The sequence below is a fragment of the Pseudochaenichthys georgianus genome, chromosome 21 (assembly GCF_902827115.2).
Source record: "Pseudochaenichthys georgianus chromosome 21, fPseGeo1.2, whole genome shotgun sequence".
Taxonomy (NCBI): Eukaryota; Metazoa; Chordata; class Actinopteri; order Perciformes; family Channichthyidae; genus Pseudochaenichthys; species Pseudochaenichthys georgianus.
In genome coordinates, this window is record NC_047523.1 from 2,266,293 (window position 1) to 2,291,088 (window position 24,796).

The 24,796-nt window shown below is 41.5% G+C and overlaps 2 protein-coding genes across 3 annotated transcripts in view; one reads left to right on the forward strand and one right to left on the reverse strand.

Moving 5' to 3' along the window:
* Positions 1 to 8,020, forward strand: part of LOC117466886 (ly6/PLAUR domain-containing protein 1-like) — a 45,240-nt gene extending 37,220 nt beyond the window's left edge. The window contains exon 3 of the mRNA XM_034110375.1: positions 7,532 to 8,020. Within this exon, the coding sequence (XP_033966266.1) occupies positions 7,532 to 7,773 (242 nt within the window). The 3' untranslated portion in view covers positions 7,774 to 8,020. The remainder of the gene's footprint in view (positions 1 to 7,531) is intronic.
* A 988-nt stretch (positions 8,021 to 9,008) lies between these two features.
* gpr39 (G protein-coupled receptor 39) overlaps positions 9,009 to 24,796 on the reverse strand; it is a 48,982-nt gene continuing 33,194 nt past the window's right edge. For both annotated transcript variants that reach the window (XM_034110246.2, XM_034110245.2), the window contains one exon: positions 9,009 to 11,345. In XM_034110246.2, coding sequence (XP_033966137.1) covers positions 10,852 to 11,345 — 494 coding nt within the window. In that variant the 3' untranslated portion in view covers positions 9,009 to 10,851. The remainder of the gene's footprint in view (positions 11,346 to 24,796) is intronic.

The window sequence follows — 24,796 nt, forward strand, 5'->3', positions numbered from 1 at the left end:
CTGAATTGCCTTGTGTTGAAAAGTGCTATATAAATAAACTTGCCTTGCCTTTGTTTAAGCACCGGATTGGCAAAACAGGAGAGTAAACCAGTCTGCCTTGATCTATGAATTCATGTCCGGGACTCTCACGGTATCTGCTGCCCGCAGCTGTTTTATAGAAGGAAAGCCTCCTTCACTTCATGAAATGGCTGCAGCATCAGGAGGCAGCGGGACGTGTAACTCCGCTTCTGAGAAGTGCAGCACCAGCGCGCCGAGAGCTGTGCCTTTTTACGCACCACCTTCGCTGTGTTTACCTTCATCAGAACAGCGAGTGACTGCAGGCTGCTACGTGTTAACCACACACACCTCTACACACATCACACACACGTCTACACACACCGAACTGCCCGATTACTCCCCCTTTTATTAGTTGTGTGTGTGTGTGTGTGTGTGTGTGTGTGTGTGTGTGTGTGTGTGTGTGTGTGTGTGTGTGTGTGTGTGTGTGTGTGTGTGTGTGTGTGTGTGTGTGTGTGTGTGTGTGTGTGTGTGTGTGTGTGTGTGTGTGTGTGTGTGTGTGTGTGTGTGTGTGTGTGTGTGTGTGTGTGCTCTGCTCTGCTCTGCTCTGCTCTGCTCTGCTCTGCGTTTGTGTCTGTCCGACACCGGCATTTGTTTTCAAATGACCATGAACAGTAATTTACACACATCTGGCTAACTCCACAGGTACTGTAGCCTATATGCGGGTGTTCCCAAAATAAATTAGTTTAATCTTAATCTCGATGTAGTGCTAAATGCTGTCGGACGTGCACCGGAACGAACGTCACTATCATAATATCTCACTATCTAAAACGTTCTTTTCTTTGTGCTCGACAAAAGTGAAATAGTGAGAATATCTCCAGGTGGAGAAACTAGACTTGAGCTCCGCCGCCGCCATGATAGTCTTGTTAGTAAACAACACAAACACGGCCACAGCCCGTCTCCGCATGTGACACAGGAAGTATCTAAGTACATTTACTCAAGTACTGTACTTAAGTACAGTTCTCATCTCTGTTCACCTGGCTGTTGACTATATACAAAAACTAACGCAGTAACGGAGTAACGCACCATGTAGTAACGGTAACTGAGTTACTGCATTTAAAAAGTAATGCGTTAGAGTACTAGTTACTGCCAAAAATAACGGCGTTACAGTAACTCGTTACAGTAACGCGTTAGTCCCAACACTGGTGGTGAGTGAATATTAAAATCAGTTTAAATTGACAACCGGTCCGCGATTTTTTTGTAATGTATCTGCCGGTCCTTGGCACAATAAAGGTTGGGAACCCCTGCCCTATACCACATAAATGACTCCGGAAAAGCTGCAGATAGAGCCATCAGAAATTAATGTAACTGATTTCATCCGCACGGTTTGGCTTTATGAAGCAGTAGGGCTGTGCATCTTCACTGGTCTCACGATTCGATTACGATTATCCTGTCTTCGGTTCGATATCCCGGTGCATCACGATTCATACCAATGCGTTGCATCCTCAATGTTCTATATTACTGCACATGGCTTATTTTTCATCAATGCATACATGCAGTAAATGAACTCCCTTTTTATCATTTAGAAAGTGCTTCAGAAATCAATAACATAAATGTCTTGACATTAATTTATAAACCAAAATAAAGGAATTGTATAGGTCTAGCCTCCGTGTGTGAAGTTGTTCCATCCTCAAAAACAAAAAGCTAATGCTTCTGCAGTCTAGCTGCAGCTTCTAGCCACGGCCTTCTGTTAAAGAAAGGACACTGAATGTCCTGAATGAGGCATCACACACAGGACGTGAGTCTGAACACAGCAGACAACAGGAGTATTTACAACAGCATATAACAACTAAAATAGTGCATGTGGGTGCACACTCACATTCTCTGTCTTACTGTTACATAAATCCCATGAACGTATGAGATTAAATTAGCTTCATTATATCTCAGTGATTAAGTGAATAATAAAGTTTCTATCGGGTCACTATCAGCCTGTCACTCATTATTTTCAGGGAGGGGGCGGGGCTTGGAGGAACGGAGAGGAGACGGTGATCGCGGAAGCTTTTTTCCTCCTGCCTTCACAAACTTTACACACGTATATATCGTCTGAAAATTGCTAGAGGACATTCATACTCTGCAATCCAAGACTTAATTAAATCCACCAAAAACCTGACATGATTGTAACGCGATTTTTTTTGAAAAACATAAATCCCTGTCTGTGTCTCTGAGCCGCAGCGACACGGAGTGATTGAGAGCGGGTCCTTCTGCTGTCGGTTCTGGACTGGTGTTCTTGTGTTGGTGGATAAAGCAGACTGCTCCGTGTTGCTGTGCCGCTGTCACGTCTGTTCCCTGATCTCTGCGTCACCGACCGATTTGATATTAAAGTGACAGAAAAAACGTTATAGTAAAGCCGCGGCCGGAAAATCAGGAAGCAACGTTACTACTCTATAACCGATTATCTTCCGTCACTGCATCGAGACCGAATCGTCCACGTCCGCATCGCAATGCATCGTAGAAACGATTATTTTCAACACCCCTATGAAGCAGGCACGCAAACGGTTACGTCATGACGCAAACGATGACGCAATGACGCAGCACCAGTCGGACTCTGGGCGGTGTGAAAAGAGCCGGAGCTAAACCGAAGAACCGGTTCTGAACCTGAAAAGCTCTAGCACAGAGCTTGAACCGGAGTTGCGTTGGTGTGAATGAGGTATCAGAGAAGACTTGAAACTATATAAAGAGAGCATAAACCATAAATCAGGAATATGCTTACTGGTGTAAAAATTCAATTGAGAAGGAGTCATTTTATAATGTTAAATGGACTGCATATAGATTATTTAGTCCATCAGGAGCAACATACAATCTTTAAAACATATTTTTGCAACTGCTTTTTCTCTTGAATGTTGAGTGACCCTTTTTTTAGGTGCCTGGTGCCGTGGGGAGCTTTAGTCCATGAACAGTCACTATTTAATAAGACCCTTTTCTGGCTAGTGTCACACTCATACTGTAAAACAGTGTCGTTGAATTGTTATATTTAGAACAACCTGGATATAATGCAGACATTAAACCAATATTCAATTTCATTTTGTGTAAAGTTGTATTTCAAGGACTTTCCTCAATGTCTGGATTGTGGCTAACTCTGTTGACAACACATTCTGTTCATCATTAATAGCACCTCCACCTCTTGATCATGCTTCCATATCAATATTGAAATACAAATGTTATTTTTTTAACACAATTGAACTGAATAGGTCATGTATCTATTTGAGGCTATTAAAGATCATTGACTGTAATGTAATAATATGTAATATGTAATCATATACTACTACTTCTCACTGCAAAACTTTGCCTATACAAATGCTCTACCGTCTCCGTTAAACAGTTTGTGGTAAATCTGACCCGGTGACAGGCTTTGGCGATATCTTTAGGGGGAAGTTGCAAATATTCCCCTTATTGTCCTGTTACCGTAGGTTTGTCATATAGAGGAATAAGTATTATATTTGGATTGTTTCATAACCATTTTAAAACTTCTTGTAGTAGCCTGTTTACACACATTAGCTTGATGGCTCCAGGAACCCATTGACCCTGCTGCCTGCACAGCTGACCACTGGTTGATTGACCAGTCAGAAATGTCTTTGTTTATTCTTATTATTTGTTATGGGTCACCTTCCACAATTCAGAACTTTGAGGATCATGGTCTATGCTAAAAGCCACTGTACAAAAATGATTTTGCAGCTAGTTAGGATTTGTGGCTCTCGTGTGTTACAGTATATCAGAAGTCGCACCCACACTCTAAAAACGAATTCAGGCGACCTTTCACCTCCACTTAATTAAATGCATGGTTGCAAGATAAAAATGTGAGTTAATTGATTTAGATAAACATTTGAAGTTGCAAACATTAATTTATAAGTTGTGTTGACGTAATACTCATACTGTGAGAGGATACAAAGTATAGAGGCTACTGTGAGAGTACACATACTTTGGTTACTAGTGATATCGCTTTTTATTCAAAATGAATCTCGTGAAGCAGATCAAGGATGCTTCTTGAGGTAGGATCCTTATTTAGAGTTGTCATTGAAATGCAAGTTGTTGGCAGTCACCCATTCAGAATATATTCATTTAGGTCTTTTCTCTTTTTTTACTTTTTCAAAAAGAGCACAATCAGAGATGGGGTCGTTACTAAAAAAAAGTAATATATTACATATTACATATTACTTTTAAAAAAGTAATATATTACACTACTTCGTTACTCTCTACATAAAGTAATTCGTTACTTTACTCGCAGGGCCGGCCCGCCCCTCCCTACAGGCAGATCACGCAGACTCAAATGTTCTCTTTAGTTCAGTTTCCATTGTCGCATAAGACTGATCCAGATCCTGAATGTTTTCCTATCTGACCGTGGCTGTCCTCTGTCTCCTGCTATCTGACCATGGCTGTCCTCTGTCTCCTGCTATCTGACCGTGGCTGTCCTCTGTCTCCTGCTATCTGACCGTGGCTGTCCTCTGTCTCCTGCTATCTGACCGTGGCTGTCCTCTGTCTCCTGCTATCTGACCGTGGCTGTCCTCTGTCTCCTGCTATCTGACCGTGGCTGTCCTCTGTCTCCAGCTATCTGACCGTGGCTGTCCTCTGTCTCCTGCTATCTGACCGTGGCTGTCCTCTGTCTCCTGCTATCTGACCGTGGCTGTCCTCTGTCTCCTGCTATCTGACCGTGGCTGTCCTCTGTCTCCTGCTATCTGACCATGGCTGTCCTCTGTCTCCTGCTATCTGACCGTGGCTGTCCTCTGTCTCCTGCTATCTGAGCGTGGCTGTCCTCTGTCTCCTGCTATCTGACCGTGGCTGTCCTCTGTCTCCTGCTATCTGACCGTGCCTGTCCTCTGTCTCCTGCTATCTGACCGTGGCTGTCCTCTGTCTCCTGCTATCTGACCGTGGCTGTCCTCTGTCTCCTGCTATCTGACCGTGGCTGTCCTCTGTCTCCTGCTATCTGACCTTGGCTGTCCTCTGTCTCCTGCTATCTGTATATTTTGCGCAGTCTATCGCTGCTCACGCTGTTGCGTCAGCGTGTTCTCCTGCGTGTTGGCCATGTGTTGCACTGGAGCCAGACTGGAGCACACCGCAAAGACTTCAGCCGAGCACGTACGAACTGCGCATGCGTAAGTGGCAATAACTCTCCTTACCAGCAGGCGGCGGTAGTGTGTATTCGTCATTCAAAACAGGCAACAACCGGAAAACAGAGAAGAAGAACGTGTGAGATATAAATAAACAACAGCTATGTGCGTTAGCTTCACCTTAGCATGTGTTCTTTGCAGGTGTTTGTTGAGGTTTGATTATGACTGATTTTAGAAAGTAACGAAGTAACGCGTGTCGGGGCAATGTTAGTAACTGTAGTGTGATTACTGAATTATAAAAGTAGCGCGTTACACTACTCCGTTACCGACAAAGTAATATTATTACAGTAACGCGTTACACCCAACTCTGAGCACAATACAATAGAAGTACGCAGAGAACTATAGTCATCTGCTGCCTAGTCGTGTGCCTTGGAGAAAAGGAAGAAGACCTTTTCAAGGAGTTTAGCCACGTAATTACAAATCTTGAAATAAAATAAAATCCATGGACACAGGACAAAAGCACTGCTCCCTGTCAGCTACATTCTGAAGCATATTGCACTTTTGGCCACACCCCAATCAATAGTATCTTAGCAGCGTTCAGCATGGATAGGTGTTGACAGCAAGAGCATGGGAAAGGGATTGTGTAACATTTGAAAAATGGCTTCTGCTCTCACTTAACCAGCTCACATGTCGTATGGAACCTGCAAACAGATGAGAAGACACACTAAAACTTGCACGGTTGTGATTAACAAAATCTGTCCACATGCATTGAAACACTAGTCAACGTACTCAAAAGCACCTCTGTGTGTCTTCAGACCACATTGCCATGACGACACACACATGCAGACTCAATAGGTGAACACAATACCAGCGTTGCTTTAGCAGCTGGTAACAATGGCTCTGAATTAGCTAAGAGTTTAAAAAGTATGCAATTACCTAATTCATTATCTAACCTATTATTTAATGTGCTTCAAAAGGACATGAATATGGCCTTCCTCAGTGACCGGTCCACCCCGGATCTGACCACACGATGCAGCCATCGTGGTGGAGCGAAACAAATGAATGAGCAAGCATTCTGCGTTAAATGTGTTCACACTGTTTGAAATAACGACTGTCGGCAGTGTAAACATCTTTGTTACATCTTTTGTGAAACGGATGTGAGATCTGCAGACTGGCGGCCATGGAGAGTTTGTTTCTGTAGTTTTACAAACACTTTACAGATGTTACACATTTGGCACTGGTTTTAAATCTGCAAAGGCCTCTAACCTCGATGTGATGGCAGCATGTAGCTGTGTCCCCGTGTCCCACGGTAATACGGCTAATGTGTTTATTTATTATTTGTGGGGAAATTTAAATTTGTGTTATTTATCTTTTTTTCAAGATTGAAATGAAGCTCAGCGCAAGTTCTTTCAGGAAGACGGGGTGTGATACTTTCACTCCGCAGCTGCATATAACCAGCTCATCACAGGCGTCTCTTTAACCTATTACATGTCACCTCATTCTCCAGCAGCCAATCAGCGAGCTGCAGCCACACTATACAATGGTTCTCCTCTGTCCTGCAGTCAGCTGTGATTCAGGTGTTCATGCACCTTATCATATGGCATGTGTCAATACATGTTCAAACAAATGAATTCTCTCCTGATTGAAACATCAGGTGTTGAAATAAACAACTGCAGTTCAAAATAAAAAGTGAATTTCCTAATATGTTTGTTGTGGAATCAATTAATTTCTTTCTTTAAAGGCAAAAACATGAAAAAGCTAAGGAAAAAAACTATTGAATACAATATATTTAGAGCAACTTCATTTATAAATGGTTGTCAACTTAAAGACGTGTGTTCACAATGATAGTAATTAAGTACATACAACTTAAAATTCCTTTTAAATCATGTGGTAAAACAAGTCGGAACAACTTAATCTTTTGAGTAATCAACTTCAAAACTTGTGTTTATAATACCAATTATTAAGCAAGTGGTAATTAAAAACACCTCTGATTGTAGAGGAAAAGCCTTCTCCCCTAACTCAAGTAACTTTGTTGCTTTAAGACAATTTCATTAGAAGTTGTCTTAACTCAATAAACATCGATGCAAACTGTTGCGTTGATTTTCTTTGTTGAGCCAAGGCATTTGTTTTCAGAGTGCACTGAGAGCACCAGTTAAAAAGCATATAAGGAGCTATTTTCCCAATTCATGAACTAATGAGACTAGATAGTGGGACAAGTGTATGCTTGTCTTTAAGAGACACAGGAGAAAGCAAAGTATTATGACCCCAAAAGGAGCACAAGTCCAATTATGCAGAGATGTTTCCTTTAAGCTGGGTTCCCCTTGATGAAAGGCCACATCCTGTGTATCCTTAATTGCCTCCCTCCCTCTCACTGTGTCTCTCTTTGCTCCCTCTCATTACCAGCCTAATGCCCTAGTTTCTGTCCTTATTTTCAGGGATATACTACCGCAAGTCATGCGCCTCATCAGGAGCCTGTCTCATCGCTTCTTCTGGCTACCAGCAGTTCTGCACCGGCAAGCTGAACTCGGTGTGCATCACCTGCTGCAACACGCCGCTGTGTAATGGACAGCGGCAAAAGAAACGACCCCAACTGTCGGCTGCCGTTACCTTGAACACACCGCAGCTCCATGTGCTTTCTCTTTGCATCCTCCTCCTACTGCCCTCCAGCCTGTGCTGACAGACCTGCACACACTGTGTGAGATGTGCTTTGGCAGTGGAGACAACATGAACTGTATTAACTGAACAGTTGAGAGCGCTTACTGTGAAATATATTTTCTTTGAGGTTGGGGAAGCTTTGCAAAGTATTTCTTCTCTAGACTTGCTTTCCGTCGCAGCTGGCGTCCAAAGGGTCAAGTTGGGAAATATTATCATCACGTGTTCATGCAACAAACCAGGTAATCTGCAAGGACAGTTGGGTAGGGTGGGGGACGGTGCAGGCAGCAGGAGGCTCATTCACATCTGTCTTTGTTTACTTCAAACTACGACATATTGAAGGTACTAAAGGAAGGTCAGATTCATCATACAGAGGCTTAGGATAACTTTAGTCTTTGATTTATTCTAAATGAGATCCGTAACCGTGAGCAATCACCAATTTGCTGTGATGAGGAACTGAAAATGTATCATGTGTATGACAATGATACGATTTAATGATTTGGAAAATCAAGTCAGGAAAACGTCTTTGGATGAAGGAAAACATGTGCTAGTTATTAGAATAAAGCCACGTACAGCCCTCATAACTCTCACATATACATCATCTTATCAGTAGACCCATAACAAAGTACTTTTCTTAAAACTCTCCTCCAATGGTTTTGTACAAACAAAAAGTGTACATCGAGCTACAAGAACATGTTGTTACTCACAACTCTATGTTAAACTACTTACCAGATATTCATTGCATCTCTAATAGCTCAAATGGAAGTGTGTGAAGTGGAGCAGCAGTACTTCAGTGAGCAGGTGGACTCTCTTTAAGAAAGAGTTTTCAGATCAATTAACCTGTTAAGCCCCGAGCCTGTTTTTCAGGTCTCAGGCTCAAAAATGACATTCCCAGAACAAAGGACTATATCTTCGCTTCTAAAAGGGGGAAATTAATTATCTTTTTTCTCAAAGTAATTATAAACCTGTGAGTTGGATGTAGAAAAGTCACAATCAATATAGATGTTTCCACCAGCTAATGGAACAGAAGCACAGGGGTGTTGGAAACATGGAGGGTCACAAGCTTGAATCTGTCTTCGTTTGACAACAGCTAGTTTAAAAGGGTTTCCAGGAGTTTCGCAGTTGACGCCCCTAATTTAAGTAGCCATGGGATAAATGATAATGAGGAGTGGCACATGCGTATAAGTTTATACATTGCCCTTTCAAGGAAAGTAACATCACATGTTGTTTAAGAATAAAGTGTCAGCCCCCTCTAGCAGCTGTTATTTAAATTATATTTATTTATTTATTTCATCGTTTTGAATGATACAAAATTAGACTTTAAACAAGTGGCGATGAATGTCATCCCCAGCAACATGCAGTATACAACTTCTGCTTTATTTTCATGTCAGCGTACATATCGAATATTCTATGATTAATGAGTCATCTAATTAATCATAGAATACCGCACTTCATTCTAAATTAACTGAAAAAGTGATTGGTTTGCTCGGGCTGGTGCACTTTTGTTCCCATTGAACATAATGACTTCCTGCTGTCTCTCCAAAACAATTGACTTCATTTACTTCCTGAATTTTGAAATGTGACTCTCATGAGGTTGAACACACTGCAAATGTACAGTTCAGCCCTCTGCATGAGACACCGATTCTTAAACATTGTATATACTTTTCATGTACCGAAGTCCCTTCCTTTCCGGTGGAGCTCCATGGGACCTTATTTCGGAAAAATTATGTATTGAAGTCAATGGCGAGAGAAAAGTTATCTTTCGATCCCGTTTGAATTGTGCCATGAATTACACATATGATGTTTGTCAATCTTAAACATTCATTTCCAAGTAAAAAAAGTCACAGTTTGTCGTAAAACTGTGAAGTAACACTTATTTGTGTGTGAAACCGCTCAATGAATTACATCTCTGGTCTCACACAATACACGTCACCATCACCAGAATGAGGCGGAAAGTATTAAAGGAGGTGGAAATCATTACACGTCTGGGCATGTTGAGAGCTGCTATTACACAAAAGGGGAGTTAGTCGGTTCCGTAATAGCCAACATGCGGGACCGGCTGTACAAGGTTTCTGTGAGTGTTAAACGAGTGTAATGTGTAACGTTAATGTCAGCTCGCTAACATTGGCTAACAAGGTACACTCGTGTTTTGTTTTAGCAACTAGTTTTCTGCGTACCTTGTCCTTGCCAACACTAATGTTATCCACAGCATACACAGCGATCACGCAGTTCTTAACGAGAAAACTAGCTCACTAACTCCTTAGTATAAGGTACACAGAAAACTAGTTGCTAAAACAAAACACGAGAGTTTACCCTGTTAGCTAGCTGACATTAAAGTTACACGTTACACTCGTTTAACACTCACCTTGTGTGTACATACAGCTCTCCACATGCCCAGACTTGAAGTGATCTTCTCCTCGTTTAATACTTTTCGCCTCATTCTGAAAGAAAGAGGTGAATTGTGCTAACGTGACGGCCAGCTTGGTGTTGGTGACGTGTGTTGTGCGAGACCAGAGATGTAGTTCATTGAGCGGTTTCACACAAAAAAAAGTTACTTCACAGTTTTACGACAATTGTTTGTTTTTTTTACTTGCAAAATTATCTTTTAAATTGACAAACATCATATGTGTAATTCATGGCACAATTCGAACGGAATCCAAGCCATTGAATTCAATACATAATTTTTCCGAAATAAGGTCCCATGGAGTTCCACCGGAAAGGGAAGGACTTTGGCTCTCTATTGTAAGTAAGCCCACGAGAAGCAAACCAAATGACTGCCCTATAGCACCCCCCAGTGGTCAACAGCCCTGCTGGGTACCTTTAACTTGAACTCAATGTGTTGGGTCTTCATGCTAAACATGAATGTTTGAATCATTTGAGCTTTTTGATAATATTTTCTGACTTGATATCAAGTTCAAACTTGAGGGGACCCATGAAGCTTGCTATTGTGCCAAATTTTCAGCTGAGCATGATCTTTTAATGAAATACCTGACTTTACATTTGGTACTGTTTTAACTGTATAAAAGGAATATTTCAGATTTTTTCTGATGACAGCACAAAAATTGTTGTTTTGACTGTTCACTGTGTTGCATTAAATTGTACATTACACTTCAGTCTCTGATGGTACGTCTGTCTTTGTTTGGAGATCGGACTCTTCAGTCAGGCTGAGAGACGTTTGAGTATTTGAAGCCACTCCGGAGTCACTTTGACTGTGGAAGGTTGTGAAGGTGGGGGGAAGTTTCTCTAGTGCGAGAGTGGGGTGGTTTGCCCTGCTGCGACGCAACGACTTTTTCAGCAAGGGCTTGAAGGAGCGGGCCGAGGCAGCCTGTGAGCTCCGCACCGTGCGCTTGTTGATGTGTTCCAGGGTGAGCCGGCACCGCAGCACCTGGACAAACACCTCCCGGAACTGTCTCGAGGACAGGTTGTAAAGAAAAGGGTTGATGACGGAGCTCAGATAGAAAAAACTGTCAGCCACTGGGTGGAGAGTAACGTAGCTCCGGAAGTAGGATGTAGTCCAGCGGGATTTGGGCACGGCGGTCATAAGACGACGTATCTGGTAGGGAAGCCAGCAGACCATCAGGGACCCCACGATGAGACCTGGGGAAGAGACAGAGAGAATTCAGAAAAAGTAGATTGATCCCACTCACATTTGAACAGTAAATACAAAACTAGAGATGCTTAGCTTAGCTTAGCATAAAGACTAGAAAAAGGGGTAGCAGCCACTGTAGCATCCGTCTGTTCCAACTAAACCTACGAGCACCTTTAAGGCTCAGTTTTTAGCAAAATACAATACATTTGTTTAATCTGTTACAGAGCTACTTTAACATACCATGCTGTCATTTACATTTTAAATACAATAATACATAACACTATTATTAAATAATTATTTGAGGGAGCTCTTGTATTCTTCATACTTATCTAAGCTAATCTAATTTTCTGACTTTATATTTGAAAAAAATTAATCCTGAAAAAGAAAATACAAGACAATGTAAATAAAATAAAGATACAAAATAAGATTTTATTTGAAGAGTTACAGTTATCGTATAATTGTCAAAAAGTATACTCAGCATGCGGCAAATGTTCATGACCTGCCTTCAGTTGCAGCCCTTTCACTGTTATGTGAACACAACTTGTGTCAGCTGAGCTTCAGCTGGAGATTTGATCATAATAAAGTACACCTACTGCTTTTGTCACATCCTCTGATATCTAAACTTGATACCAAGATTTGCCCTTTTCATACTATAACTGATTATCATTAATTACTGCAACTTACATTGCACATCAATTCACAAAGTAGTTAACCTGTTAGACCCCAAGCCTGTTTTTCAGGTCTCAGGCTCGAAAATGACATTTCCAGAAAAAATGACCATAACTAGACTTTTAAAAGGTGAAAATTAATAATCTTTTTTTTCAAAGTAATGATAAACCTGTGAGTTGGATGTAGAAAAGTCAGAATCTATATAGATGTTTTTTTATTTGAAAGAAAAATCAGATTGAACATTCAGAAAAAAAAATTGCCCAGAGCGAACCTGTCTCACGCTCTGAAAATCTGAAAACGGAAAAATCGGTTTATTACTTATGGATTATCAGAAATCATTTCATGTGACAGACACATTGTATTAACCTATGGATTAACCTTCAGCAGCGTTTTTATCGTTTTAATGCCATTGAAGACAACTTTTGATCAGACAACAACGAAGGTAAGAGATATGGCCGTTTTTGCTACCTAGCGCCATGTGTTGTGATGTCTGTTTTTGTTTATAAAGTCGCGAGTTCTTATCATGGAGTGATGATGTAGATACCGATCGATTCTGTGTCTTCTCACGATGCTAGTCGATATGTTGGATGTGTAGCTACGATACGTAATAAGGGTGTTATGAGTGAGTTTCTGTGCGAATAATATTCTAAAAAATAATATTTGAAAACATTTTTAAAAAAAACATTTTTTTTTAAATATTATTTTTTATATTTTTTTGTTGTTACATTTTTCATTAGTTTTACCAAAATAACTTGATTTAATTGTATTTAAAATAATATTTCCAAAGAAATAAATCCTTCGAATCTGCCTGTTCAGTTTCTGTTGGAATGTGAAGGGTTAAATGTAGTTTCAGTGATTTGATCATCAAAGGTAGGCCTAAGTCATTTTCAATGTGGGCCGCTGTGCCGACTTAATTCATTTGTAATTGTTACTTGGCAGTGGGTGCCCTGTCATGATAGGTGTTTATATAAATGGTGTTGTTTGTGTGGTAGAGGGTCGCAGTCATTGATGCGTTTTGCAGCCCGGGCCTCTGTTTTGATATTCCGCTGAAGTATACGCTATGACGTAATATCTCTTATTTTCTTTCGAGGTGGGGGGGTCAGAGGGCCTAGGTATAAAAGTCACGGCTCGCCACTGAATATTTAATGCAGCCGACCCGGGTACAAAAGCAAGCAAACTCGGAATAAAGTATTATTTATTTTTTTAAATGTTTTCGGATTTCACATCAACAGGAAGTCCGGTTAACTAAAATGTCCGTGCGGAACAATACCCCAACCCATAGATCTGTGGGTGAATAATGTCAATCACCACATTACACACATCCCTTCACATTTTAATTTACATTAAAGTATTTCGTGAGGCCTTCTAAAATGTTTTTAAATATAATTAGGGTTGTAGTTGAAGAGTTTGTAAATTATTGCGTTACCTGGCAACGCGATCGCACAACGTCACGTCCATTAATTCCACATTCACACACATGGATTAACATCGATTTAATTAGTGTAGCCTTTGTTTCTGCTAAAAGAGGTGTCGACCAGCTGGGGCAACAAGAAAATCGGCGAAATCGAGTGTGACTATTAAAAAATAAACAATTATTATATTAATATTGACAATAACAAACCGACCGTCGGGGAGCGTTCTCATGGCGTCTATTATCAACGCTATGGGAGGTCTATGAAGGTCTATGGGACGCCCTGCCCATTGAAAACTGACACTCGGGGGGTACCCTGTGCGTAATAGAGTGACGGGGAGGGGCCCTGACTGACCGTCAACATGTGACGGGTTGGGAGTGAGAACGTGTTGAATGCAGAGGCTCAGCGTTAGCTTTGTGATTTTTTTTTTGCAAAAAAAAAAAAAAAAGATCAGTTAGCTGAGTTTCTTCCCGTTATATGGATATGAAACATTCATAGTTTATTAAATATTAAGAAGCCCTCAGACGCTGTTTCCTGCAGATGATGCGTTTTTCCGCCCGCCGGTGGGGGGATGGGGTCTAACAGGTTAACAGTTCATCTTTAATGGGGTGCTGTTTGAAGCCCCAACACATTCTGAACCTACTGCATAATGCAGCTGCTGTTCTTCCAGCTTGACCCCAAGCTGTCAGAGCCCTGTTACACAAAGCATCACCACTTTCCTGTAGAGGGAAGAAGGAAGAATAATTCCTATTCTGAACTGCAGGTGCTCCGAGAAATGACTAATAGTTTCCCTTACTGAATACTCATGCAGCTTTAAGAGAGCTGTGTTTGTCACTGACTCACTAAAGTGTTGAACTCCAGGACAGGATGACATCTCTGAATGCTAACTGGCTGCTGACTTATCTCATTTGTCACATCTGAGTCATCTGTTTACTTTTTGGCTGGACTAATACATCCTCATTCTCTGATCTGGTGTGTATCCGTTTCCCTTGCAGTGTTTTAAGGAGCTACGCAGTAACAGCCTTTTAACATTCACAAAATGATCTAGAGACTTCTTGCTACAGAACACAGACATCAACACATGTATTTATAATATGGCATCCAAGACTGCGGAAGGAGTTATAAATAATCCAGTGTCATCGGAAATGTGAAACAAAATGAAGGTTGTGGAACTCTCTCTTAACATTTGTTTACATGTAAGCAAGGTGTAGCTGTTTGTCTTTATAATTAGTGATAGGCACCTGCTTAAAAATGTTTGTTCAGGTTTTTAGTTGAAAGCAGCAGTTCTTAATTTGTTCTATCCTTAAGTGTCAGCAGGCTTTGATCACTGCAGCATATCTTTCACAGAAATGCTAATGGGGTTATTCAGGGCTGATAGCACCAAGGACATGTCCTCAGTCAGTCCCCTGCAGAGCATTTTAGTGTTGGCATTAGACTGTATTCGCTCTATTTCAATATTCAAAAAGCACAACAAATCACTGCAGCAGGAAACAACTGTGTGCTTTAGAGCTTTAAAGGAGACATGTCATGCTTTTCCGGTTAGTACCCGTCCCCTTGTGTGTTATGAAGGTTGTTATGCATGTAAGCGGTGTGCAGAGTCAAAACCCTCAAAGTACACCCTGTAGCGAGTAAAACTCTAAAACAGAAAATACCTCCCCAAAACGCCTCGATGGTGAAACGTCATTGTCCATTTTTTACTTCCTGGGTGCTGTGTCGTAGAAGCACCCAGTAGCCACGCCCAGAACTATGACGCGATACGGTCATGCGGTACCCGGAACTACATGGACCAATCCGTGGAGCCGTGACGTTATGTCCGCGGAGCCGTTACGTTAAGCCCCCGCTGATTGGTCCAAATTGACCAATCCACGACTTCCTCACACACACAGTGCAGGCAGCTCAGCTGATCTCTCCTCCCTGGCTGCAGGCTGATAACAGACAGTTGGGATTGCGGCGAAATGCTCTCTGCAGACCCATCCTCACAGCGTTTATCAACCTTTCTTACTCAATATCAAGCCACACTTATTGTTTTTACTTCGGCTGTGACTTTGTGTGTGCTCAGGGTGAGTTTGGCTGTGTTTCGCTGTGTATCGCTAAACAAGGAAACAACACCTCCACAGAGTTCAGCGCGATTCACAACGTCCCGACTGGTCCCGACCAATCGGAGCACACTGGGCTCACAGGGAGGGGGGGGGGGGCAAGAGCTGCAACGAGCCGTTTAGTGGAGAGAGTGAATACTGCTGAATACACATACTTTAAAGAGATGCTGTATGCGAAACCAATGTGAGTTTGGAAAATTGCACAGTATTTTTCTATTTTAGTAGACCTCAACAATGGAATTATGATCAGTGGAAATGGCCGTGACACCTCTCCCTTAAAATGGGAAAAATGTTATGTTAAAAAAGACTCCTACAATGAAGATAAACCTTTCCTGAGGTGGGCTAACCCAAACATAGAAGAAGAAAACATGTATTGGGTGTATTATTGTTCATTAAGTCTGGTGCCATGTTGAGTCAAAAGAAAAATAGAGAAAATAATTGTGCTTTTTAGTAAAAGAACAAACAAACATAAAAACAACAATCTGCAGGTGCGAATGTTCTCTCGCCACTGTCAGTGTTTCCCCCATGCTAGCATGGCTCTCTGCAATGCAGTGTCAGTCTGTCAGTCAGTGGCTTGGTTCGCCTGAACATCTCAACAGGTTTTACAGACACTCATGATCTCCAGTGGTTGTTTCTCAATTGTTTTAATCTTCTTTAGTATTGCAGTGATACTCCAGTGATAGTTGTCCACATCCACGGTACATTGCAAATTAAAACCATTAAAAGTAAGCTAAATTAGCTATTAGCTTTCAGTTATTTGCCCAAAGAAAACATTGCAGTAGTTGTAGCAAACTTGCAACTCAATGACTCAATGTTAATTTTGTTTTGAAAACCCCTTAGTTTTTATTTTAATTTCCTGACAACTATTGGTTGGATTTCCATGAAGGTAGGCCGACACACATTCATGTTCCCCTCAGGATGAATTGTTATATCCTCTGACTTTTCATCTAGCACCACCATAGCATGTAGCTTAAAGCAATGCTGTGTGTAAGTAGTCTCACATATGCTATCATACTTCGTCTTGTTTTCTTTGCAGAGGTTCCACTTTTTACCACACCACACTCCTTTTTCACAAAGCAACGAAGCCACATGAGAGCTCTCAACATGTGCACACACAGCTTGAGTGGAGCCGGAGGACAGCCCATAGCTGTTTCCAGAGCAATGCATGCTGTTGCTTACAGTAGCTGCCTCAGCATGTCCTCAACAAGGAAAACAAGAGGTACAGTCAAACTGAAGGCAACACAGCCCTCCATGTATTGTTATGTTACCTGTTCTTGTCCAACATGCACTCTTGGCATTATGTCATGGACAATGTTATTTAAAAAATGACCAGGTACCAGGTCGTATCCCCAGTGGAAATACACAAATCAAAAGGTTCTGTGTCGATAAGGCCCCTACCATGCAGAACACAGCAGTAGTAGATTATTGTGATTATATATTATCTCTCTGTTTTTTATAAATACTGTATATCATTTTTGTCTCCACTAACTATCAGTAAACAGCTACTACACGCAAATACACACTAAGGATTGTTTATGTTATTGTCTTTATTGGTGTTTTGTAATTACTGTACATGCTGTCCATTCAATTAAAATACTTATGAACTCAGGTACTATGAGGTGCTTGTCATAGACTCTATTAAAGGCAATAATAGTAGACGAGGACCCACTGGTTTATAGACTACTGTTTTGAATTGGCGACTTTGCTGTTTTGGTGGTTGCCATCTTGGTTTGTATGCGTCCACATCTATCTTTTTGACCAGCAGATAAAACGATAGGGTGTCCGTTGGTAACAACTTTAGGGTTCATGTGACAATATCATGAACTGAAAACACACTGTGAAAAGGTAAACGTTTCTGGTGGTTTCAGTGACTGGTATCAGCCAGTCAATCACAATCTACAGACTGCTTTATCGTCTAATTTAAAATGCATTTATAATGGGATCATAAATTACAAAATGAGGATCATGCTATATTGAACAAGACTTGAAAATAGCATTTGGACCTCAATTCATCTCATGTTCACAAGATTTACTGAGGTTACACTTCAAGTGAGAAGTAGGGTGTTCATCATTGGCCTCACTTTTCAGACCCCGAGGCTACGTGTTCTTTTAGGGTCATGGGGAACATAAACTCAGCAGTAAAATACTTAAGGCTAGTACTATGCCGACTCAAAATGGATAATATAAATTGTCATTGATGATAAATGACATTAATCACTGTTATTGAGCGAGGCAAATCTTGGATCTATTCAAAGTTTGTGAGAACAAAACCTTTCAGACTTGATCTGACAAAAAAGTATTATGCTAATTGTAAGGGAAACTTCTGCAGCAATGGAGAGTCAGGACTCAGAGAGACACGAGGAGAGTTGGAGCTTTGATGTCAAACAATGATGTTTATTACAAGTCAACGGCCAGAGAATTAAAATCCCAAGTCACAGCAGCAAAAGGTTCTGACTGCACGGGTGGGTTGTCATGTCAATTCTGATCAGCCTCGCATCTTGGTAGACCCTTTAACTAGAGAGTCAAATCCACATATTGGGGATGGGCGTAAACATCTGCAGACACAGGAGATGTCTCTCACATCTGTGGAGCTTAGAAAGCCAGCGTTCTCAGAGTCGTAAAACCCCCCCTGTGCCCACCAGGTCAGGCCATACAACCTAGTATCAACATACGACTGCATTAACACATTCCTTACGGGAGATTAGAAGCAGGGATGGTCGTAAATGTCAACACACAGAATAAGGTTAAATATCTTAGGAGTAAGGAAGAATTATTCTTTGACAGAAATATTCCCTTACACTAATGTATAGTATCAAATTGCACTGTCTCGCATAAGAAGAGAACAAAATATGAAAATGAAGGAGCCGACCCAGCTGGGGATACTAATGACCTACACTATATAGACAAAAGTATTGGGAGACTCCTCTTAATCATTGAATTCAGGTGTTTCATTCAGTCCCATTGCCACAGGTGTATAACATCAAGCACCTAGCCATGCATTCTGACTTTACAAACATTTGTGAAAGAATGGGTGGTTCTAAAGAGCTCACTGAATTCCAACATGGTTCTGTAATAGGATGCCACAGTTGCAATAAGTCAGTTCGTGAAATGTCTTCTCTCCTAGATATTCCACGATCATCTGGTTATTGCAAAGTGGAAATGTTTAGGAACTACATGTTCCAGCATGACTGTGCCCCAGTGCACAAAGCAAGGTCCATTAAGGCACGTTTGGATGAGTTTGGTGTGGAAGAACATGACTGGCCTGCACAGAGCCCTGACCCCCACCCCACGGAACACCTTTGGGATGAACTAGAACGGAGAGCCAGCCTCTCGTCCAACATCAGTGTCTGACCTCACAAATGCTCTTCTGGATGAATGGGCAAACATTCACACAGACACACTCCAACATCTTGTAGACAGCCTTCCCAGAAGAGTGGAAGCTGTTATAGGGGGGCAACTTTATATTAATGCCTAAGAATTTGGAATGGGATGTCATAAAAGCTCCTGTTCTGTAGGTGTATGTGTAGGTGGCCCAATACTTTTGTCTATATAGTGTACATGAGACCGAAAGAAAGACAAAAGTGAAATAAAAGACATAGGAGCTGTCATGATCCGTATTAGTTTTCCCTATTTTATTTTTGTCCTGTCAAGATCTGTATTTGGTTTCCTGTTTTAATTTGAAAAGTGTTCACCCCCCGTCTTGTCTGTTGCTTCTTGTCTCTGTCTGCATCTCACTTCTCTTATTTTTTATTTCCTCGGTCCTCGGTCTCACCGGAAGTTGATTTGTCTGCGCCATCTTGAGTAGCGTCCCAGTGGCCTTATATTTGCCGGAGGACCGAGGATCGAGGAGCGATAACGGAGGAGCGATAATTGAGGAACCACCAGAGCATCCTCCGGTGAGATCCTCAGCCAGCTACTGATTGGATGATGCAGTGCATGCACTGATCTGATGCTTCTTGACATGAGAGCAGTTTCCCAGCGGAGTGAAGAAAACACATGAACCTCACGAGAGTCACTTCTCAGTTTATACTGTGTTTTGTTTCAATTTAGTTACAAATATGTGATATATCTGAACAACAAAGTGTGCAATCCAATGAATGTTAATCTAACTGGGTTTTGATAGATAACATATCTCTTCTCTTCTCTCAACAATTTTCATTCTTTTGTGCACTCTAATCAATATTAATCAAACTATTGTTCGTATATACATTTTAAGAATGGCGTTTATCTTTTTTGAGAATTAGAATGAATTTTATTTTATTTATTTTGGTCTACAACAGATACAAATGTATATGTCAGTAAATGTGTACTAACAGAGGTTTGTGAAAAAAACGGGGACAGAGCTGGCTGCTGTCAGACGATCAGCTGTCATCACAAACAGACGTTGCTTCACGTGACGCTCCGGAGGAAAGGACGTCCCATTGCTCTTTGATTTTGATTTGATTTGATTTGATATACTTTATTAATCCCCGTGGGGAAATTGTTTCTCTGCATTTGACCCATCCTAGTGTTAGGAGCAGTGTGCTGCCATTTTGAACGGCGCCCGGGGAGCAGTGAGGGGAAAGGTGCCTTGCTCAGGGACACCTCGGTAGCACTTGGTCTTGCCGGAACTTGAACTGGTGACCTTCCAGTTGCCAAGCCAAGTCCCAATCGACTTCGCCACCACCGCCCCCAAAAAACTCATTTCCCTGCTTCTTCTCCCTTCTCATGGTTTCCTTGCGTCTCTCAATGCTTCCCTGGTGGGAGGGACGCTAGGAAAAGATGTAAGTGAGGGACGCAAGGATTGAAGTTAAGAGAAGTGAGATTAGTCTTGTGTGCATTTAAATTCTGGTTTTTCTGTCAGTCTTTTTGAGATTCTTGTTGTTGCTGGACGGATTTTGATTCTGAAGGAGTTTTTGTTTTGCCTTGCCTTATTTTACCTTGTTGCCTGGCTTTGTTCCGCAATTACAGAAGTTTTTGTTTTCAACCAATCTTCTGCATTTGGGCCCTGTTGTAACTTGACGCCAAGCCGTGACAGATCCTGGCTGTGTTAAAGGCTGTTTGGTGTTGAAATGCTTTTCATCAAAAACATCCTTTTCTTTCATGGTGTTGAAGTTGTTAACATTAACAACTGTGGGGCGACTGTGGATGTGAGGTAGTGTTTTCAACCAGCAGGTTGTCGGTTCGATCCCAGTCCACGCATTCAACATATCGATGTATCCTTGGATAAGATACTGAACCCTGAGTTGCTCCCGATGGCCAACGGTGTATGAGTGTGTGTGAATGTTAGTATCACGATTTTTGTTTTGTCTGTCTTGTCATGGTTTTATTTTGAAATTATGTTCTCCCTGTGTCTTGTCTTCCTTCCTGTGTTTGCCCTCCTGTGTCTGATTGTGTTCACCTGTTGCCCTTGTGTTTCTGCCTCCCCTGCCAGCTGTGTCTTGTCCTTTGATTACCCTTCTGTGTATTTAGTCTTGTCTTCCCCTGTGCTCCATGTCGGTTCATTACCTTTCCTGTCACCCTCCATGTTTGACTGTCGGTTTTGTTGGATGCTCATGCTTAGGATGTATCGATGCTAAATTCTTTCTTGTTTGTTCATCATCTACAGCTTTTTTGGTGAATAAAAGCTCGCCTTTTGTTATTTGATCCTTTTGTCTTTTTAAACTGCATTTGGGTCTTACCTTACCTCAAAATCCTGACAGGTACACTGCTCTGTATGAATGTGGTTTAAAAGGTGAATGATGACTTGTAGTATGTAAATCGCTTTGAGGGGGAGTAGCATGAAGCTGCAGCTTCGGAGACTGCAGTTTCAACACACTCTCACTCCATAATTGTCCAGGAGCGACGTTTGGTCAGGGTCCGTGGCGTGCAGTTGTGACGCTCCTAGGCTCCTTCAAGCTTCATAAAGGGACGCAAATAGCTTTCAACTGATTGCAATGTATTCCCATCTGCTTCGGGATTTTGACGCTCATGGAAGCACGGCTTCGTTGTGTCGGCTGCCCTTAAAAGCAATGTGAGCGTCCATTCTCATTGGATAACGGAGAATTGTACACCCGGTAAGTAAGTATTCCCCCTACTGTCGATTGATTTACAGTGATATCTGCACTACTCATCGACTAAAAAACACCAGATTATCCTTGTTAATTACACAACATGATTGGTTTAAATTGTGTGCAATGCTTTTGTATTTTTCCCCTTCGATTCGGAGAAACAAATATTTTTTTCGGAGTAAAGGATGGCAGAAGAGACACTACACTACCCAGGAATCCCAAGCTATCGTTTAGGAATACACCATCTGCTCTGTTTGACCAAACCCCGTTTTTTTTCACCATTCTTTCCAATGGCTGGCGTCTATGTCACGTGATCTTCAAATTTCTCCCTGCAGAAAAAAAAAAACATGACCGAACTTCGTTTTATTCTCGGTGGAAAATGCCTATTTTAAAGTTAGTTTGGCCATTAAAATGCGTTTTGATGGCATTTGATGCGAGAAATATGAGTTGTTATTTCAAATTATGTGTGCAGTGGATGTACTTGATCTTTAGTTTGCTAGTTATTATGAAGATTACTTCAGGAAATTGCGTCCATAGAACGTTTTCATTGTTACCAAGGTGGTTGCTAGGGACGCTGCTATCGATATTAGTTCTGTTATGTTTTGTAACTGTTTAATGGTGTTATCTTTATTGCTACCCTCTTCCCCGTCAATGTATAGTGTTAGTCCACAGCGCAAACATATTAGTTTAAGAAAATCCGCATCTAAAGATACGTTATTTTCCCTTGTGCAATTCCAGTCTCACATCTCATCGTCATTAACAAATACCGGAAACAGACCGAAAACATTTAAAAAAAATAATACTTTATTCCGAGTGTGCTTGCTTTTCTCTTTGAAAGTCATCACATAACGGCATTGTAATACACGGTTCGGCTGCATTACATATTACATATCTGCCGTAGTTCTCTATTTATAGAGCCCTGATGAGAAGACTTCTAGACAAACATGAGGAACTGCCGCCAACACTGAGAACGTGACGTGGATCATAAATATATCAGCCATTAAACAACGTCTTACATTCTTTTCACACAATACGTCTCCTTGCAGTATCGACACTAATTCGGCTGACTTTTATATTTGATCCAATTTGTAGATAGGCTGTATTTACACCATAAAGGTGCACAGCTGATATAAAGGGACACCTAGTGGTTAAAGCATACACAATCATATACACAACTACGGTGTAGTTATGCAATGAATGAAAAACTTGGGTCGCAGGTTCCTCAATAGTGCATTACAGACATCTATCAATATGTGTGTATACCTCCAGCAATGTTAACTATGTTGAAGCACTTATTTTAACTGATATTATACATATATATTATACTCTTATAAGATGTATGTAGATAGTATAAGAAATGTGCAGAATATGTTCAACCCCGTTCAAATCCAGATTTGGACAGTCTGCCGTGGTTCCATCCCATTTCAAAGTGCTGTTCGACGCTCGGCGTAACCCTCGCAGCACACTCAAACATCCAATCACAGAGCTTGAGGGCTATCACGGGGTTTGTCAAGCGAAGCGGAGAGAATACTTACTTCCGGGTGTAACATTCTCTAAAGCAACTACTATGAGCTGCTCCGACCCTCGGTCCTGACGGACTCCAACTTGTGTTTATTAATCAAATAAATAAATAAACACAAGGATAATTAATTTGTGTTATTGTTGAGTAAATGGAGAATTACACAGAGGAAAATAACGTAGATCTATGCCACAATTTTAGATGCGGATTTTGTTAAACTAATATGTTTGCGCTGTGGACCAACACTACACTACATTGACGGGGAAGGGGGTAGCAATAAAGATAACACCATTAAACAGTTACACAACATAACAGAAATAATATCGATAGCAGCGTCCCTAGCAACCACCTTGGTAACAATGAAAACGTTGAATGGACACAATTTCCTGAAGTAATCTTCGTAATAACTAGCAAACTAAAGATCATGTACATCCACTGCACACATAATCTGAAATAACAACTCATATTTCTCGCATCAAATGACATCAAAACGCATTTTAATGGCCATACTAACTTTAAAATGATCAGGTCACCCTTGAAAAAGAGATCTTTTGATCTCAAGGGGCTTCACCTGGTTAAATAAAGGCTACAAACAAAATAGGCATTTTCCACCGAGAATAAAACGAAGGTCGGCCATGTTTTTTTTTTCTGCAGGGAGAAATTTGAAGATCACGTGACATAGACGCCAGCCATTGGAATGAATGGTGAAAAAAAAACGTAGGGATCTTACAATTTCAAGAGGCATTTTTGTAGAAATACCACGTCCTACGTTGTGGACCACGTAGTTATTACACCTTTAGATGAGACTGTGTTGCAACCGCCGACACCTCCTCATCAACTCCACCGCTCCCATGTTTTTATTTGTGTTGCCATAAGTTAGTCCTCACTTTGAGTGGTCAAAATGCATGAACGCGTTATACTGTATCATGTAGTCCATCTGTAAAACATTACAAGGTCTAAATATCTAAACATTATTTTGAAATAAACCAATATGGACACTCGGGTAAAAACAGCCTGACTGTTTCTTTAAATACTTTTGTATTCAAAAATGCGTGCTGGAGGACTAACTATGTTTCAATGTATTTTGATTTAGTTTGACTAACGGTGCTGGGGCGGGGCCGCTAGCGCGGCGCGAGGTGATGAGACCGCCCCATTCTACAGGCCATTCAATCTCTCAGAGAGGACCTGCTGAAAAAAATGTATGACAAACCGAGATGCAGTCTAAAGAATTGCGACGTGAAATAAGCCAACTGAGGGACGAGCTAAGAATCCGCCTTTGGACCCGCGTCAGCAGCCGCACCAAGTCTTTGGAGGACCGGGTCGAGAGCCTGGATACTGCCACTAATGATCACTCGGACCTCATTACCACTCTCGAACGAGACGTGCAGCAGCTAAAAAAGGACATGAAAATCTTCTCTGACAGGAGTGAGGACCTGGAGGCGCGGTCTAGGAGGTGCAACCTCCGCATCACCGGGATACAAGAAAAACGGGAGGCAAGGAAGAACCCAACTGACTTTGTAGCTAAACTACTCTGGGCTTAGAAAAAGAGACAGTTGCCATCGCACCCTACGGGAACGGCCCCAGGAGGACCAGCCACCCTGTGCCTTTGTGGTGAGATTTCACTATTACCGGGAGAAGGAAGCGATCCTCCGCAAGGCAGCCACGGCCACAGATCCGACAACATCACACAGAGACAGGATCAGAGTATTCCCCGACTACACCCAAGCAGTCGCG